Genomic DNA, 16,908 nt, shown 5'->3' on the forward strand with positions numbered 1-16,908 from the left:
GGTCGAAGGAATTGTCCATAGAGCTCCGAGACAGGATTGTGTAATGGTACAGATCTGGGGAAGGGTACCAAAAAATATCTGTAGCATTGAAGGTCCCCAAGAACACAGTGGCCTCCATCATTCTTAAATGCAAGAAGTTTGGAACCACCTAGACTCTTCCTTGAGCAGGCGGCGAAGCCAAACTGAGCAATCGGGGGAGAAGGGCCTTGGTCAGGGAGGTTTAACCTACAGTTTTAAAACAAAACCCCCCAAAATACTGTAACACTACATGGCATTCCCTAACACTGAGTAAGTGTAACAGCATCAGCTCTAATAAAGTGGTTATTTATGTCAGAATATGAAACACCCATGGTGTTAGGGACCCAACACTTTTGCTGTGTACTGGGACAAACCGAGCCAGGCTGTACTGAGATGGCCTGGTTACATTGTTGGAACCAGTTTGGTTTGGGTCGGTATGATAAAGGTGACTTTAAACAAGCAGGAAATGAGAGTATAACTTCATCATTTTATGCATTTATTTTTTATTTAATACATGAGATAGACAGGGCTTCAACCAAAATGAGATGTGGCAAATATCACAAGAAGAATGGAAACAAAAAATGATTAGCTTTTAAATGTAAACGAGAGTCACGCCTATTTTTCTCTCATGTTATTCTGATACTTGTTTACTGTTCATCAACATTTCAGTGTCACATCATTTAGCAGGAATGCTCATTTTTCACCAGCAGTCCCTGTAGTCCATAGTTATATGGCACCAGAAATGAGTCCGTAAGAAAGACCCTGTATTTCTTAACATCCATTAACACGTACAAATGTAATAATAACATCAACAAGTTTTCTTTGTCCGTGAGAGGGACACCATGTGGTGGTGTGTGTTGGTTTAACACAGTTAACACTTCTGATACAGCAATAACATTCTGACTGAACCCATAGTGGGATTTCCCTTTATCTGATTGAATTAAGACTTTCGTTTATTGAAGCCCCAAAAATGATCATGCTCAATAAAACATTTTATAGATTGAAACATGTTTACTAGTGCATGTCTCCAGAATCATTGGGTCATGTTCATCAGGGCACTCAATGGAAAACATTTTAAAAAGCTGCACAAAGGACCACAAAAATAAACCTTGGAAAAGTCCAGGTAAGTCCTCAGTTTTCTTCCAATTAGTGCCTAATGAACTGGACCCTGGTCTAGGCCCTTGGCTTATCTAAATGGCCACGCTGTTCTCCACCACAGCAGGGTCCATGTAGGTGTATGGCACTGGTAGCCCAGAGTTCCTGGTATTGACGGTCCCGCTGAAGTCCTTTAGCTCCGTCTGGAATTTCTGAATCATCCTGCAGGGTGGTATTTCGTTGAAGTGCTCCTCTGGGTACTGGCCAAGGGTCACCTGCATATGGAGAATAATTGAAGTTAGAAAAAATATTGCTAGTTACAATATCATTAACATTAAAAAGCACACGTAAATAGGATATTTTGTAGCTAAATATAGTATTTTGGGCCTAGATGATATTGATAATAGTTCATGAAAGATGGCAGACTCACAAAGTCACTGGATTGCTTGCTAAGGAGCCACATAGTGGACATGCCCTGTGCTGTTGTGCCGACATCGGGGAGGGTCTTCAGCATGGTGCTCTCAGTAGACTGCCCCTTAGTGGTGGGAGGTGGCTGTTGCAGGGAGATGGGGGTGTTGGGCATCCAGCCACCATAGTCATACTGTAACATGAAGAAGAATGACTGATTATTACTGACATCCAATATGGTGGTATTCTGAAATGATATGATAGTGGCAAGGAATTACAGCAAAAACCTTGCAACATTTTTACAAATATGTCTCTTCCTAAATGGTAGATGAGGCAGATAATGTCAGGAGTGCTTAGATTTAGATTAATAACACACTTGAAAAAACAGTATGGGCTATGCTACACCCACCTGTCCAGAGTTGACAGCAGAATGTTGGCCTGAGCAGGTGAAGATCACCACGGTGACAAACTTGACGACCTTTGGCACAGTGGAGAAAGACTGAGGGATTCCTGGACAGAAAGATAAGAACAGAGAGAGGTGTGTGATGAATGGAGTTATGCCAGGGGAGCTGGGTGGACTGTTACTATAGGACAGTCATGTCCATGGAAGTTGAGTTATGCCCAGGGAAGTTATGGTCCAGAAACAAAAAAACATACTGGTAAAAACAAGACATTTCACCATACGTCATTACCCCCCCCCCCCCCCCCCCCATTACCCTGTACATCGTCACCTGTGCATTCTTGGGCCAGGAAGCCATGGTCAAAGATATCCTTGATCCAGTTCTGTAGTTCCTGGTCTTCCCGGACCTCTGAATCACTCTTGTAATAGAAACCAATCACTCCCTCTACAAACCTATACCGAAGACGACAACGGAAGAACGAGGAAGAAGAAGATATCATATCTATGTAGAGCTATGCTTTCACTGTAGATTCTACCAGCAGATGATACTGTACTACCACCATGAAGGTCTGCTCTGTCGTAGCCTACCTGTAGATGATGTGCCACAGCTTGAGTCCATCATCCCTGTAGTAGTTGTTGGGGATTGACTCCAGACCTCGTGCAGTGATGTCTTCCGGCACACAGAGGGAGCTGTAGGTCAATGAGGCCACAGATCTCCTCAGGATGTCATTCATCCCCTCTCCGCCCGAAGCAGCAAACTACAACGTCACTTAAAGTTACTTGATTGCATAATTCTGTAACATCATAATGTACTTTAACTAAGCTGCAATATTACACTGGTTCTATGAGAGATAGTGAACCTACCAGCAAGTATGTTGACCCGGAGGGCCAAATGACCATACTTGGGGGTACTGTAGGTTCACTAAAAGAAATACAACCGCACGTACCTGTATGCTGACTCTAACACAACTTCCATGGGTGTGTGATTCCTAATATGGACACCACATACTTCTATGGAAACAGTTCACTCAGTAGCCTACCTGAGTGAAAACTCCTTCATCAGCTATTAGAAATGCCCGGGCCAAGAGGTTGATCTGGAGGGAGTAGCGGGTGTGTGGAATCAGAAGCTAAAACAGTAAACCAGGATGGAGAGAAGGATGGATGGTCAACAATCCCAAGAGAGAAACTGGCATTAGTAAGGACAGTCTGGAGGACCACATTGGAAATAAGTATATTATACTTTCATGTGTCATTATCCTCTGTCATGGTCCAAACACACCAAGACAGTCGGGAAGAGGGCACGACAATGCCTATTCCCCCTCAAGATTTGCCATGGGTCCTCAGATCCTCAAAAAGTTTTAAAGCTGCACGATCGAGAGCATCCTGACCGGTTGCATCACCGCCTGGTATGGCAACTGCTCGGCATCCGACTGTAAGGCGCTACACAGGGTAGTGCGTACAGCCCAGTACATCACTGGAGCCAAACTTCGTGCCATCCAGGACCTCTATACTAGGCGGTGTCAGACGAAGGCCCCAAAAATTGTCAAAGACTCCAGTCACCCAAGTCATAGACTGTTCTCTCTGCTACCGCACGGCAAGCGGTACCGGAGCACCAGGTCTAGGTCCAAAAGGCTCATTAACATCTTCTACCCACAAGCCATAAGATTGCTGAATGATCAATTAAATGGCCAGCCGGACTATTTATATTGATCCCACCCCTCACTTTACCACTGCCTACATGTACAAATTACCTCAATTACCTCGATTAACCTGTATCCCCGCACATTGACTCGGTACCGGTACCGCCTGTATATAGCCTCGTTATTGTTATTTTATTGTGTTATTTTTTTTTTTACTTTAGTTTATTTAGTAAATATTTTCTTAACTCTATTTACTTAAAACTGCATTGTTGGTAAGTAAGCATTTCATGGTAAGGTCTACAGCTGTTGTATTCAGCGCATGTGACAAATAAAATTGTATTTTATTTGATCCTCGGAGCACTATACTTTTCAACTGGACATGCTATGCTATATTTTGTTATGCTATGCTATATTATGCTATATTATGTTATGTTATTCTATGCTATTTTCTGTTATGCTATATTCTGTTATGTTATGCTATGATATATTATCTTATCTTATCTTATGCTATATTATGTTATGCTATTCTATGCTATGTTATGCTATACTATATTATGTTATGCTATGCTATATTATGTTATGCTATGCTATATTATGTTATGCTATGTTATGCTATGATATGTTATGCTATATTATGTTATGTTATGCTATATTATGTTATGCTATGCTATATTATGTTATGTTATGCTCAGTGGAGGCTGCTGAGGGGAGGACGGCTCATAGTAAAGGCTGGAATGGAGTGAATGGCATCAAACACATGGAAGCCATGTGTTTGATAACATTCCACTCCAGCCATTACCACGAGCCCATCCTCCCCAATTAGGGTGCCACCAACCTCCTGGGGTTATGCTATGCTGTGCTGTGTTATGTACCTTGTAGAGGGGGTGCACCATGGGAATGTTGCGCAGCAGTGCTATGGCGAACACCTCAGCCAGGAGGTGAGTGCGCAGCAGGTGGACGTTGAGCTGGTGCTCTTGAAAGTCAGCGCTCCTCACAAAGATCTTGGCCAGGAGCCAGTCATACTCAGAGTCAGTAGGAAGGAAGATGGGGTTGTCTTTTGCAGGCTTCTGCTTTAGCTGTGGAGAGAGAGAGTGTTAGGGACCTCATAGATGGCTACCAGCAACATTATCCCTGTTTAACCTGTTAGGGCTAGGGGGCAGTATTTACACGGCCGGATAAAAAACGTACCCGATTTAATCTGGTTACTACTCCTGCCCAGTAACTAGAATATGCATATAATTATTGGCTTTGGATAGAAAACACCCTAAAGTTTCTAAAACTGTTTGAATGGTGTCTGTGAGTATAACAGAACTCATATGGCAGGCAAAAACCTGAGAAGATTCCATGCAGGAAGTGGCCTGTCTGACAAGTTGTTGTTCTTCTTGCCTCTGTTTATTGAAGACTGAGGATCTTTGCTGTAACGTGACACTTCCTACGGCTCCCATAGGCTCTCAGAGCCCGGGAAAAAGCTGAACGATGTCGAGGCAGCCCCAGGCTGAAACACATTATCGCTTTTGACAAGTGGCCGATCAGAGGACAATGGGCTTAGGCGCGTGCCCGAGTCGACCCCGTGCTTTATTTTCTTTCGTCTGTTTACCTAATTGCAGATTCCCGGTCGGAATATTATCGCTTTTTTACGAGAAAAATGGCATAAAAATAGATTTTAAACAGCAGTTGACATGCTTCGAAGTACGGTAATGAAATATTTAGAAATCTTTTATCACGAAATGCGCCATGCTCGTAACCCTTATTTACCATTCGGATAGTGTCTTGAACGCACGAACAAAACGCCGCTGTTGGAACATAACTATGGATTATTTGGGACCAAACCAACATTTGTTATTGAAGTAGAAGTCCTGGGAGTGCATTCTGATGAAGAACACCAAAGGTAATCAAACTTTTCTAATAGTAAATCGGAGTTTGGTAAGGCTAAACTTGCTGGGTGTCTAAATAGCTAGCCCTGTGATGCCGGGCTATCTACTGAGAATATTGCAAAATGTGCTTTCACCAAAAAGCTATTTTAAAATCGGACATATCGAGTGCATAGAGGAGTTCTGTATCTATAATTCTTAAAATAATTGTTATGCTTTTTGTGAACGTTTATCGTGAGTAATTTAGTAAATTGTTAGTAAATTCGCCGGAAGTTTGCGGGGGGTATGCTAGTTCTGAATGTCACATGCTAATGTAAAAAGCTGTTTTTTGATATAAATATGAACTTGATTGAACAAAACATGCATGTATTGTATAACATAATGTCATAGGTGTGTCATCTGATGAAGATCATCAAAGGTTAGTGCTGCATTTAGCTGTCTTCTGGGTTTTTGTGACATTATATGCTAGCTTGAAAAATGGGTGTCTGATTATTTCTGGCTGAGTACTCTGCTGACATAATCTAATGTTTTGCTTTCGTTGTAAAGCCTTTTTGAAATCGGACAGTGTGGTTAGATTAACGAGAGTCTTGTCTTTAAAATGCTGTAAAATAGTCATATGTTTGAGAAATTGAAGTAATAGCATTTCTAAGGTATTTGAATAACGCGCCACAGGATTCCACTGGCTGTTACGTAGGTGGGACGATTTGGTGCCACCTACCCTAGAGAGGTTAATGGAAAAATACAAATAATAACAATAGTGGATTCCTTTTTGGGGCTACATAGAACCCTTTTTTGAAGGTTCTGTAAATAACCATGAACATAAGGTTATAAATGGAATGATAATGGTGCTATAAAGAACCCTGTCCTAAGGTTCTATAAATAACTATAAAATAAATGTTCTATATAGCACCAAAATGGGTTCTGCTATCATTACAAACCTTTTTGGTTCAGTGCTTGACATTGACATTTTTACTTGTCCAAAAGCTCAAGACACAAAAAATGGTCTGTAACACCATTTGTACATCATTGTATGATGCAAGGAACCACTTTACAAAATGAAATGCGTTACTATATTTTTTTACCAAAGAGAATCAGACAAACATGGAGGCTACACTCTGTATATTGGCTTCTTTGCATATTCAAGCCAGTCTCAAAGTACAACACTGCCCCTTTAAGGCTCTCCTGGAGGATGGTTGGACACAGTGATGCCAACTTAGCAATTTTGTTGCTAGATTTAGCAACTTTTCAGACTACCTGGCAACTTTTTTTTCAAACGGAACCTAGCAACAAATTTAGCAACTTTTAAAAATGTATTTGGAACTTTTAGCAACTTTTGAAAAGTGACTCAAACGCTAATATGCACGCATTTCTCCTCTAAATGACACAAAAACGATTTTCACTGTTACACTCAGTTACAACACACGTGCCTGGCTGCAAAAGTGCATTGTGCGTGACGTCAGCAGCAGGCGCTCAGTTCATGCACAGGCAGCAGCAATTTCAGTAAATTGCAAATGTGGGGTTATTTTTTGGTTTTATGCTTCTGCAGATATTGAATGTGCAACTATAATTATGGTTTATAATATATCAGAACTTAAACAGGACAGCATAATGGGTAGACAAAGAGAACATTGTGTAACAAGGTGTAGGCAGCTGACTTCGTGATAGGAGGTTGTGAAACCCATCACAAGGGGAGCATGTGAGGAACAGATAGAGTGGAGAAACGACTGTATAAGTAAATCACTGGAAATTGAGTGGTTGCTGACTCTTGAGTATACACTAAGAAGATAAGATCCAACACCTGGCAACATGTGATGTGCCAGGAGGCTTGGACCAGCCTGTGCGCCTGCGATAGGCTGAGTAAGTCTAAACCACGCTCAGCCTTTACTCTGATAGTTCCCGCTCAGAGCGGACCCATCTCTGTCAGAGTATTAAAGAAGAACTTTGTGCTTAAACAGTGAGTTCTCTGTATACCCTGCGAGGTGGTGCAGTGAGCCCGTATATACGAACATCATATTTACCATTTGTACTATCATTCTATTTACTTAAAGATGAATTAAATAATCATTGCAAAACTAAGTTGCATGGTTTGTTTATATCGTAATACCAGATTCGATTGACGCAACCCAACACAAATCATTGTTGGCTGACTGCAGCAGCAGTAGTACGGGTTCGACGAGCCAAACCCAATGAATATAGTTGGTCGCGTATGATTGATCTTGAACAGAACTTACAATATCAATCAACATGTCTCAATCAAAATTGTACAGCCAGAAGTACAGAAAAGAGTGGGAGTCTGTACCTGAACAAACGTCAAATCATATTTCTCGCCGAGATGGCCAGACAATTTGAGTAACGTTATTGTGTATTCTACGTAATGACGCAGTTTTACGTTATCAGGCAATGACATCACAACGTCATTTAGCAACTTTTAGCAACAAATCAACCTGCCTCTAGCAACTTCCCCTGAAAATGTGTTGGCAACACTGGTTGGACACCCTTGATAGTCTATAAAATGTTGCAACATTACAATACAACCATATAGCCTACTTGATATGTCTTTATAATTAAGGGCTCCCGTCATCACTGGGATGATACAAAATATGTCTACGGTTCAAAAGACTGACAGATTCAAAATGCATACAACCACTACACATGAAAAATGTAAAAATGCAATAGGCTGACGCACATTTGTTTAACTTTTTTTTAAATTCATATTATAAGCTCAACAATGCGCACATGGCTGTAGGCTAATGTTATTGGCATTGTTGAATTTGAATTCATAATAGCAAGCTAGGACTGATGGTTTGGTTAGCTAAACTAGCAAGTCTTTTTGGTTACCCAGGCAACTAGTGTCACTATCTAGTAAACTTGCTAGCTATTTCAGTGGATGTTGAACTCATTTATCCCTGCAAATGAACACATTTCTAGCAGTAAATGTGCTAAATTATAGCCAAGGTATAAAAGGGATAATCAACTCGGGGCTCTATGCGTACTCTGGAAAATAATGTAACTCTGTGGAAGGTTAGTTCCACTCTGCTAGCGCTTTGTGGAACACACCTCATTATTCATTATTTTCCAGAGAGCACATAGTCGTTGATTATCCCTTATGTATTTCACAAGACACTTTCACTGGCCATAGTCACATTTAACATGTAATGGCATAATAACACAACAGATCAACTGGAATGACACTCTCACTCGAAAGGAGCCTTGAACAAACCACACCCCCCAAATAATTATGAGCTGCCCCCCCACACACATTTGAATTATGACAAAAAGAGGAAAGAACCCTTTTCTGAACTCCAAAGAAGCATTGAAGGACTCAAAGGTTTCACATAAAACCATCACCCTTCCCAAAAAACCCTTGATGAACCATAAGGGTGTAGTGCATTAATTAAAATCATTTGAAGACAATATCAAAAATATTTTCTTTGGGCGCTGTCAGATACAGTGGAGGCTGGTGGAGGGAAACATGGGGAGGACGGGCTCGTCATAATGTTTGGAACGTAAAGAAGGGAACTGTAGTAATGAGCCCGTCCTCTCCATTTCTACCTCCACCAGCCTCCATGGGTAAGTGGGCTCTCTAAAGGAGATTGAAACATGATGGGTTTACAGACTCTCTCACTTGTAATGGTCTCTGTGACTGTAGTCTTCACTTCAACGTTAGTTAGGTCAACCTTACCTGGATGGCGATGGGAATCAGCTTGTCATCAGGGGTTTTGTAGAGCAGGACCAGAGGAGCCGCCATGTACTGTTTTTTCTTATTGATCACGTTTGCCTTTAATCCATCCAGGTTCTTGTAGTCAAGCAGGAATATGTTGCCGCTCTGTTTGGGATTGGATAACATGGGAGAATAAATCCAAAAGTTACAATGCAACAGGTTAGGATTACGGTTCACTTTCTTGATATTTTGGAATGGGACAGATATTGTAGCTCTGTGTTTTACTAGGATTATCCCCCAAAATATCCAATAAAGGTGTTTGTGTGATTACTTTCTTGGATTTTAGGGTTACCATCCCCTCATAAAAACATAAAAGAAAGTAATACTGGGATGTTTTTCATTTTTCAGTAACCAGGTTTCCATCCAACATTTTTGAAGTACATGTCAGATAGAAAATGTCACGACAAGCCTGAAGGAAACAGAACGTTAGTCTGTAAACTTTCAGCATGTCAACAAAACAAAATATGCTAGACAAGTTGGGATATTTTTGTGTCTGTAAAATGTATTATGCGAGAAATGGTGGTGGAATGGCACTTTAATGTGCAAAAAATGATATAATAACCATCATATCTAAGTAAACTTGGAGTCACATGATGATATGTTGTGTGGTCCTCTCACTACGACTCAGGAAAACATGCAGTTTATTAGGCTACAGATGAAATAAGTTATGATGAACTTCACAGGGTGGTGAAAGTCCACAGTGATGAGCTTGATGCTCCTTTCCAATAAATATCTAGTGTATTTTTCTGGTGACATGATGACCGATGCTTGACTGTCATTGATAAATAAAAATAATATTTTTTGTCCATATAATAATGTCATCATGTAGACTATCACACAGCCTTATATCCGCAACAGGTCAATTTGATGGAAACATCTATGGTGGGGAAATGTGCATATTGTTTTTATGCGGGTTTGAGAATATTTGCATGAAAATCTGTCACCAATTGGATGGAAACCTAGCTATTGAGAAACATACTGGACGGACCTCCACAAAAGTCATCTGGTGGTTCAAAAAGGAATCCGGTACATGCCTCTGATGGTCCAAGAAAGTGGACGTCTAGACATCCAACAAATATCTAAGATATTCACCTAGGTCCAAGAGGACTGCCCCTAGTCCAGCGCCACCCATAAAATAAGTGGTACTGCAATAATTTAGCCAACTTTTAACAATTCATTTATTTTACCAAAGAGTCCCATTTTGACATACTGTATAGTACCTGCAATTCCCTTAGGAGGCTGGACGATCCACGAAGAGAGGGCTTGACCATGTCTTCTGTGACAGGGAAATTTGCCGGCAACTCCGAGCAGCGACGGATCAACATGGGGTTGCAGCCGTTCAGATACTGGTACCCGAAAAACTCATCTTCCTTCCAGTGCTCCTGTGCGTAGTCTGGAAGGAGGAAATTCTGGGTTGTATTAATTAGTGCACACCGTAGCAAAACCTTTTGCAACAGAAATACAAATCAAGAGTTTCTTATTGGACAGGTAATCCCTCCCTGTTTAAGTCTGTTTTCTTCCAGATGATGCCTAGTAATCCAGGGTCGTTTTCAGTATATACAGCACCAGTCAAAAGTTTGAAGCTGGTTGAGAGAATGCCAAGAGTGTGCAAAGCTGTCATCAAGCCAAAGGGTTGCTACTGTGAAGAATCTCAAGTATAAAATATTTGTTTAAAACCTGTTGGGGATAGGGGGCAGTATTGAGAATTTTGAAAAAATATGTGCCCATTTTTAACTGCCTCCTACACCAACTCAGAAGCTAGGATATGCATATTATTAACATTTTTGGATAGAAAACACTCTGAATTTTCTAAAACTGTTTGAATGTTGTCTGTAAGTATAACAGAACTCATATGCCAGTCAAAACCCTGAGACAATTTCTAACAGGAATTGTGTATCTGATGTGTTGAATTACTTTTAAGCCTATGCCATTGAAACACACAGGGACGTATTAATCATTGAGCACTTCCTACGCCATCCACTAGATGTCACCAGTCTTTACAAAGTGGTTTGAGTCTTCTACTGTGAAAACTGACCGAACAAGAGACTTGGAACGTTGGTCATAAGCGGATGGCCGATACTGCTCTGGCGCGTGAGTGCATGTTTGGGTACTCTCGTTCCAATACGTTTTAAAAGAGAATGCAATTGTCCGCCTTGAATATTATTGAAGTTCTGATTGCAAAAGGCCCTAATGATTTATGCTATACAACGTTTGACATGTTTGAACGAACATAAATATTTTTTTTTCCCTCTTTGATGAAGACAAGTCCGGCGGGCGTCGTTCATGTTTTTGAGTAGCCTACAGGACGCGCTAACAACACGGAGCTTTTTGGACATAAATTATGAGCTTTTTCGAACAAAACTACATTTGTTATGGACCTGGGATTCCTGGAAGTGCCTTCTGATGAAGATAATCAAAGGTAAGGGATTATTTACATAGTATTTTTGATTTTAGATGACTCCAAGATGGCGCCTAGTCTGTATAGCAAAGCCTATTTTTCTGGGCGCAGTGCACAGATTATTGCAAAGTGTGATTTCCCAGTAAGGTTATTTTTAAATCTGGAAATGCGGTTTCGTTCACGAGATGTTAATCTATAATTCTTTGAATGACAATATAATATTTTACCAATGTTTTCGAATAGTAATTATTTAATTTGTTGTGCTGATTGACTGGCGGTATTGGAGGGAAAATATTTCCTCAACATCAACGCCATAGTAAAACACTGTTTTTGGATATAAATATGAACTTGGTAGAACAAAAAATGCATGTATTGTCTAACATAATGTCCTAGGAGTGTCATCTGATGAAGATTGTCAAAGGTTAGTGCATAATTTTAGCTGGTTTTCTGCTTTTGGTGACGCCTGTCTTTGCATTGACAAAACATTACACACAGCTATTTTCAATGTACTGTCCTAACATAATCTAACTTTATGCTTTCGCCGTAAAGCCTTTTTGAAATCGGACAACGTGATTAGATTAAGGAGATGTTCATCTTTCAAAGGGTGTAAGATAGTTGTATGTTTGAGAAATTTGAATTATGACATTTAATTGTTTTCAAATTTGGCGCCGTTGATATTTCACCTGCTGTTGATAGGGTGTACCAGGGGTGGGACGCTTGCGGTTAACACTTTTTTGGTTACTACATGATTCCATATGTGTTATTTCATAGTTTTGATGTCTTCACTATTATTCTACAATGTAGACCTTGAATGAGTAGGTGTGTCCAAACTTTTGACTGGTACTGTATGTATATTTTTATTGGACAAATTCAAGTAGTATTACTTCCCCCTTTCACTTTGTTTCAAAATGTTTACCTCCTAATAAACAGGCCCCTGGAGTTAATACTGCAAATGCACCTATGAAATGCACTCACCTGAGATGACAGTTCTATTGAGGCAGACTTTGCTGATTTCATCAATGTTTTTCCAGTTCTTCTTGCTGTCAGAATACCCCATCAGTTTCAGCTCAGTGATCCTACAGAATGGGAGACAAGGAACTATGTCAAGGTGAGCCAATAGAGTTTCACAGAGAAAATGTAAAACTCAACAATATAAATGAATAGAATACTTTAGAAGAGCTTTGATGATCTGCTGCAGGAAGTACTATTTGAACTGTCCTTAGAGGATGAATTATGCCCGACGTACGCAACGCAATTAGCTACGCAAAAATATGCAAGTGTGTGCAACCCAAAATGTTAAAATCACCACGTACTGGACAAAGCTCAAATCCGCACTGAACTATTCGTACGTTTTAATGTAATTATCAGCAGGAGAGGTCAGAGCAATCAGACACATTTGGGCGACAGCCTTCATCAGCGTTTGGAGAAAAATAGGCATTCACACATAGTTATAAATGATGAAACATTGTAGTATCTTTATTCACAGTCATAATTTACATTCAATATTTACAATCATTGTTCTATTATTTTTCACAACTTCTAGTGCCTAAAAATACATTAAAATGTAAAGAATATTTTAGTGAATGAGGGTTTTGGGGGGTGCATGCCTTTTGAACCCGGCACCCAACAACTTTTTGTTACTACAGACTTTCGAGTTGAACACGCCAATTCCTCATTCTGCCACTTATCACATAGGGAAGCCATTATGAGTAGCACATTGCATTCTCGTGTTGTGTACTGAAGTCGGGTATACATTTGGCTTCGGTGAGGAACTCACCCGGTGGCGGCAGTGAAGAGGAACTGGGAGGCCTTGGTGAACGAGAATTGGATCTCGCTGGGAAGATCTAGAGGGTTGTCTGCCTTCATGCTGCCGGGGAAACCCTCCTTGTAGGTATCCCAGCTGAGTAGGAGGAGGAGCAGGAGGAGCAGGAGAAAGAGGAGGAGCAGGAAATAAATGGAGGTTGGTCAGATATAATGGACAGACTGGGCAGCTAGGACGAAAGACCACAACACCTACCAGTACAGCTCAGTTCTCGTCTTCATCTCCTTTTCCCTGCTGTACCTGGCAAGATGATTAGTTTCATCACAGAGTCTTTTAGCTGAAAAATATAACAAATAATAAATCAAGTTAATCACACATATTATTACACTAATCCTTCAGAACCAGTGTTGCATGTATTACTGTATGTACGGTGGCCCTAAGAGGCAAAGTAGCTTTTAAAACTTAGTGACATCGTACACACACAAAGAAAATGCCTCCCCCTCACAACGGCTGCAAGTATCCACTTTTTTTCCATGCATTACTCATTCTAACATGTCTGCATGTGATGTCGTTTCATAACGTTACACCGTGCTGACCTGTGCCCTCTCTGAACAGGTGCACCTCCGTGTCCATAATCCAACAGTAGATAGGGAACTGGCATGTGCCTTTCTCTGGCGTCGTTACGACAACCTTGGACGGGAACCAGGTGTCCTGGGGGAAGAGTGGGAGGGGCTGTTTGTCCAGCTCTATCAGCACCAGCTTGCCGAGGGAGGAGGGGCACACCACTTCGAATTCACAAGATGCCTGCAGAGAGAGCAGGGGAGAGAGAGAGAGAGAGATGGAGGAAGTGAGAGATAGATGGAGGGAATGAGAGAATGAGATGGAGGGAGTGAGAGAAAAAGGGAGGGGCAGAGAGAGAAGAGAGAGAGCGAGAGAGAGCGGAATCTGGACTGTGTGAGAAAGCAAGTAACAAAGGCAAATATAACTAATCCTGTACTACCAGTATTATTACGTAAGGGTCCAACATAAAGGCAACAAAGTCTTCACATCATATACACTATATGTGTATGAACATATTGGTTGCTTTTGGGTGTGTTTTGAGTACAGTATTTGAAAAATGCAAATGGTAAGTCTAATTGAAGCTAGAATAATTTGTTGCTACATCCATTTTTAGAATTATAAATTATATACACTCAGATTCTTGAAGAATATAATTTATAATTGCTTAGTTCAACTGTCGTACCCAATCAGAACCCAAAATATAAGCTTGTTTTACTCCAATGTTTGTAAACAATGTAAATGTAAACATACACTAAGCTATAGCTGTCACGTCCTGACCATAGAAAGCTGTTATTTTCTATGGTAGAGTAGGTCAGGGCGTGACAGTTTTTTTTTTCTAGTTTAGATTTTCTATGTTGTTATGTTCTAGTTTTTGTATTTCTATGTTGGGCTTTTTTGTGATGATCTCCAATTTGAGGCAGCTGGTCATCGTTGTCTCTAATTGGAGATCATACTTAAGTAGTTGTTTTTCCCACCTGGGTTTGTGGCAGATTATTTTTGAGTTAGTGTATGTTGCACCTCTTCGTCACGGTTTGTTGTTTTTGTTCTTTAGTTTATTTGTGTATCTTGCATAGTTTCACAGTTCAATAAAATATGTGGAACGATACACACGCTGCACTTTCGTCCGCTCCTTCTGACGAATGACGTGACAATAGCCACAAAACATGGTTAAAAGTATACATTTTTCTATGAGTTTGAGAATGGTGACATTTCTACAAGCCCATCCCTCAGATATTTACTACAACAGAGGCGGGGTGCCTCTTTGTTATTGTTTCAATTAAGGATTCTAGCTTTAAAGATAAATATCTCTTAGTACTGATTGGAGCATGACTGACTTACCGTGTCTTGATAGAAGCCTCCCCTCAAGCTAGTGAGCCACGTGCGCTTACTCTCTCCTTTTTCGCCAACCAGCTTGATGAAGACGTTGTTCATCGTGGTGGCAGTTGCGATGTTGTGTGTGTGCACAGTCACCTTGTATTTTGCCATTTTGACTCTGAAAAACACTACGATAGGCTTACCTGCACACACTAAGACTGCACAGCAAACAACATTTCATTCAATGTAGACGGTGCAAACATTTCTGAATATATTAAGACTTGCATGATATCTATTGACCCATTTTAATATAACAAAATCATTTTTTTGAGGGTATTCTTGCTTGAATAACAAACTTGCAAAGCCACAGTTATTGCATACATACAGCATGTGGGGGGACATTTTTCACAAGCAAATGGCAGTGAGCAAATTAACCATAGACAGGAGTAATATGCTTAATCAATGTACATATTATCCAATATACCCATTGCATTGTGTGCATTGCATTCATGGCCCAGTACACTGATCTCTGGTTAAATAATAGCCTCCTCAATCTACACATCGTTGAAGAAAATAAAACATGAAATCACGCTGCACATCAAGTTTAACTGTGTTTTTTGCACACATCTGTGCTCTTTTGCTTGATGAAAATGTCTCCCATATTATAAAAAATAAAACATTCAGAGTTCCCTTACCTGATTGGTTGATAGTTTGTAGTACTCTGTTAACTGTGCCTTAACATGCATGTAATGATCCCCTTCCCTACTGCTTGTTTTATACCTGGCTGGAGGTGTGTGCAGAACCCTGTGTACATATCTGGGTGTTACTTCCCTCCAGTGACCTTGCTCATCCTGCATGATAAATTCTGGCACTGTTGATAGCGAAGCGTTGCCCATTCACCTATTGTAAATACACAGTAGAAGTGTTGAATCTTCTTGTAAAGGTTGAGCCATGGTTGAAAGGGTGTTGTAATGCCACTTTCCAAGTTCTGAGGGCATGTGGTTAAATGTTTGCTCAGCACTGCAATGCAAGTTACATGTGGGAAATTGCATTGTTGTCACAGACTCTGTTTAGGTGGTCTGCAAAATATCCAAACAGGATTTCACAAGTATTGTATTGTTACTATATGGAGTTAGTACTATATCTACTATACTGTACAGTATCTCAAGGACATCCTCCAAATCCTTCCTACTCACACTGATGATGCAACTTCCATTGTGCTTCTTTGGCAGGACACATACGGTCAATATGTATCACTAACTTGCATCTTATCGCATATCCTTCTTGGCAAATTCCAAAGAATAGGTGAGGCCAGAGGAGGCTGGTGGGAGGAACTATAGAAGGAACGGCTCATCGTAATGGCTGGAATGGAATCAATGGCTCATTTATCACAATATCCACTGATAATGCCAAATACTTGAATGACTTTTTCATTGGCAAGATAAACAAACTTAGGGATGACATGTCAGCAACAAACGCTGACACTACACATCCAAGTATATCTGACCAAATTATGAAAGACAAGAATTGTACTTTTGAATTCCGTAAAGTCAGTGCGGAAGAGGTGAAAAAATGATTGTTGTCTCTCAACAATGACAAGCTGGATGGAAAATTACTGAGGATAATAGCGGATGATATTGCCACTCCTATTGGACACATATTCAAACTACTAGAAAGTGTGTGCCCTCAAGACTGGACGGAAGCTAAAGTCATTCCGCTA

The 16,908-nt window shown here is 40.5% G+C and overlaps 1 protein-coding gene across 2 annotated transcripts; it reads right to left on the reverse strand.

Moving 5' to 3' along the window:
• Window positions 1-501: 501 nt before the first annotated feature.
• Window positions 502-16,009, reverse strand: LOC106593018 (polyunsaturated fatty acid lipoxygenase ALOX15B). 2 transcript variants are annotated; one of them, XM_045716465.2, is made up of 15 exons: window positions 15,884-16,009; window positions 15,213-15,366; window positions 13,910-14,117; window positions 13,569-13,650; window positions 13,329-13,451; window positions 12,527-12,627; window positions 10,374-10,546; window positions 9,115-9,258; window positions 4,434-4,637; window positions 2,962-3,048; window positions 2,510-2,679; window positions 2,253-2,374; window positions 1,931-2,031; window positions 1,544-1,714; window positions 502-1,388 (listed from the first exon to the last, which is right to left on the reverse strand). In XM_045716465.2, exons 2-15 carry the CDS (start codon window positions 15,357-15,359, stop codon window positions 1,209-1,211), a joined length of 2,013 nt encoding a protein of 670 aa, XP_045572421.1. In that variant the 5' UTR covers window positions 15,360-15,366; window positions 15,884-16,009; the 3' UTR covers window positions 502-1,208. The 2 variants fall into 2 exon arrangements, with proteins under 2 accessions (XP_045572421.1, XP_045572422.1); XM_045716466.2 differs by having other exon boundaries at window positions 15,213-15,376; window positions 15,884-15,954.
• Between the last annotated feature and the right edge of the window lie 899 nt (window positions 16,010-16,908).

The sequence above is a fragment of the Salmo salar genome, chromosome 04, assembly GCF_965601325.2.
Source record: "Salmo salar chromosome 04, fSalSal1, whole genome shotgun sequence".
Lineage (NCBI taxonomy): Eukaryota > Metazoa > Chordata > Actinopteri > Salmoniformes > Salmonidae > Salmo > Salmo salar.

What these genes read in the sequence shown, in the direction of transcription:
- LOC106593018 (XM_045716465.2), bottom strand. Translation starts at nt 15,359, where the DNA reads ATGGCAAAATACAAGGTGACTGTGCACACACACAACATCGCAACTGCC. An exon ending in CTCTTCACTGCCGCCACCGG is followed by an intron (nt 12,628 to 13,328) that starts GTGAGTTCCTCA and finishes CCCATTCTGTAG; the next exon opens with GATCACTGAGCTGAAACTGA. An exon ending in GCAAGCAATCCAGTGACTTT is followed by an intron (nt 1,389 to 1,543) that starts GTGAGTCTGCCA and finishes CTCCATATGCAG; the next exon opens with GTGACCCTTGGCCAGTACCC.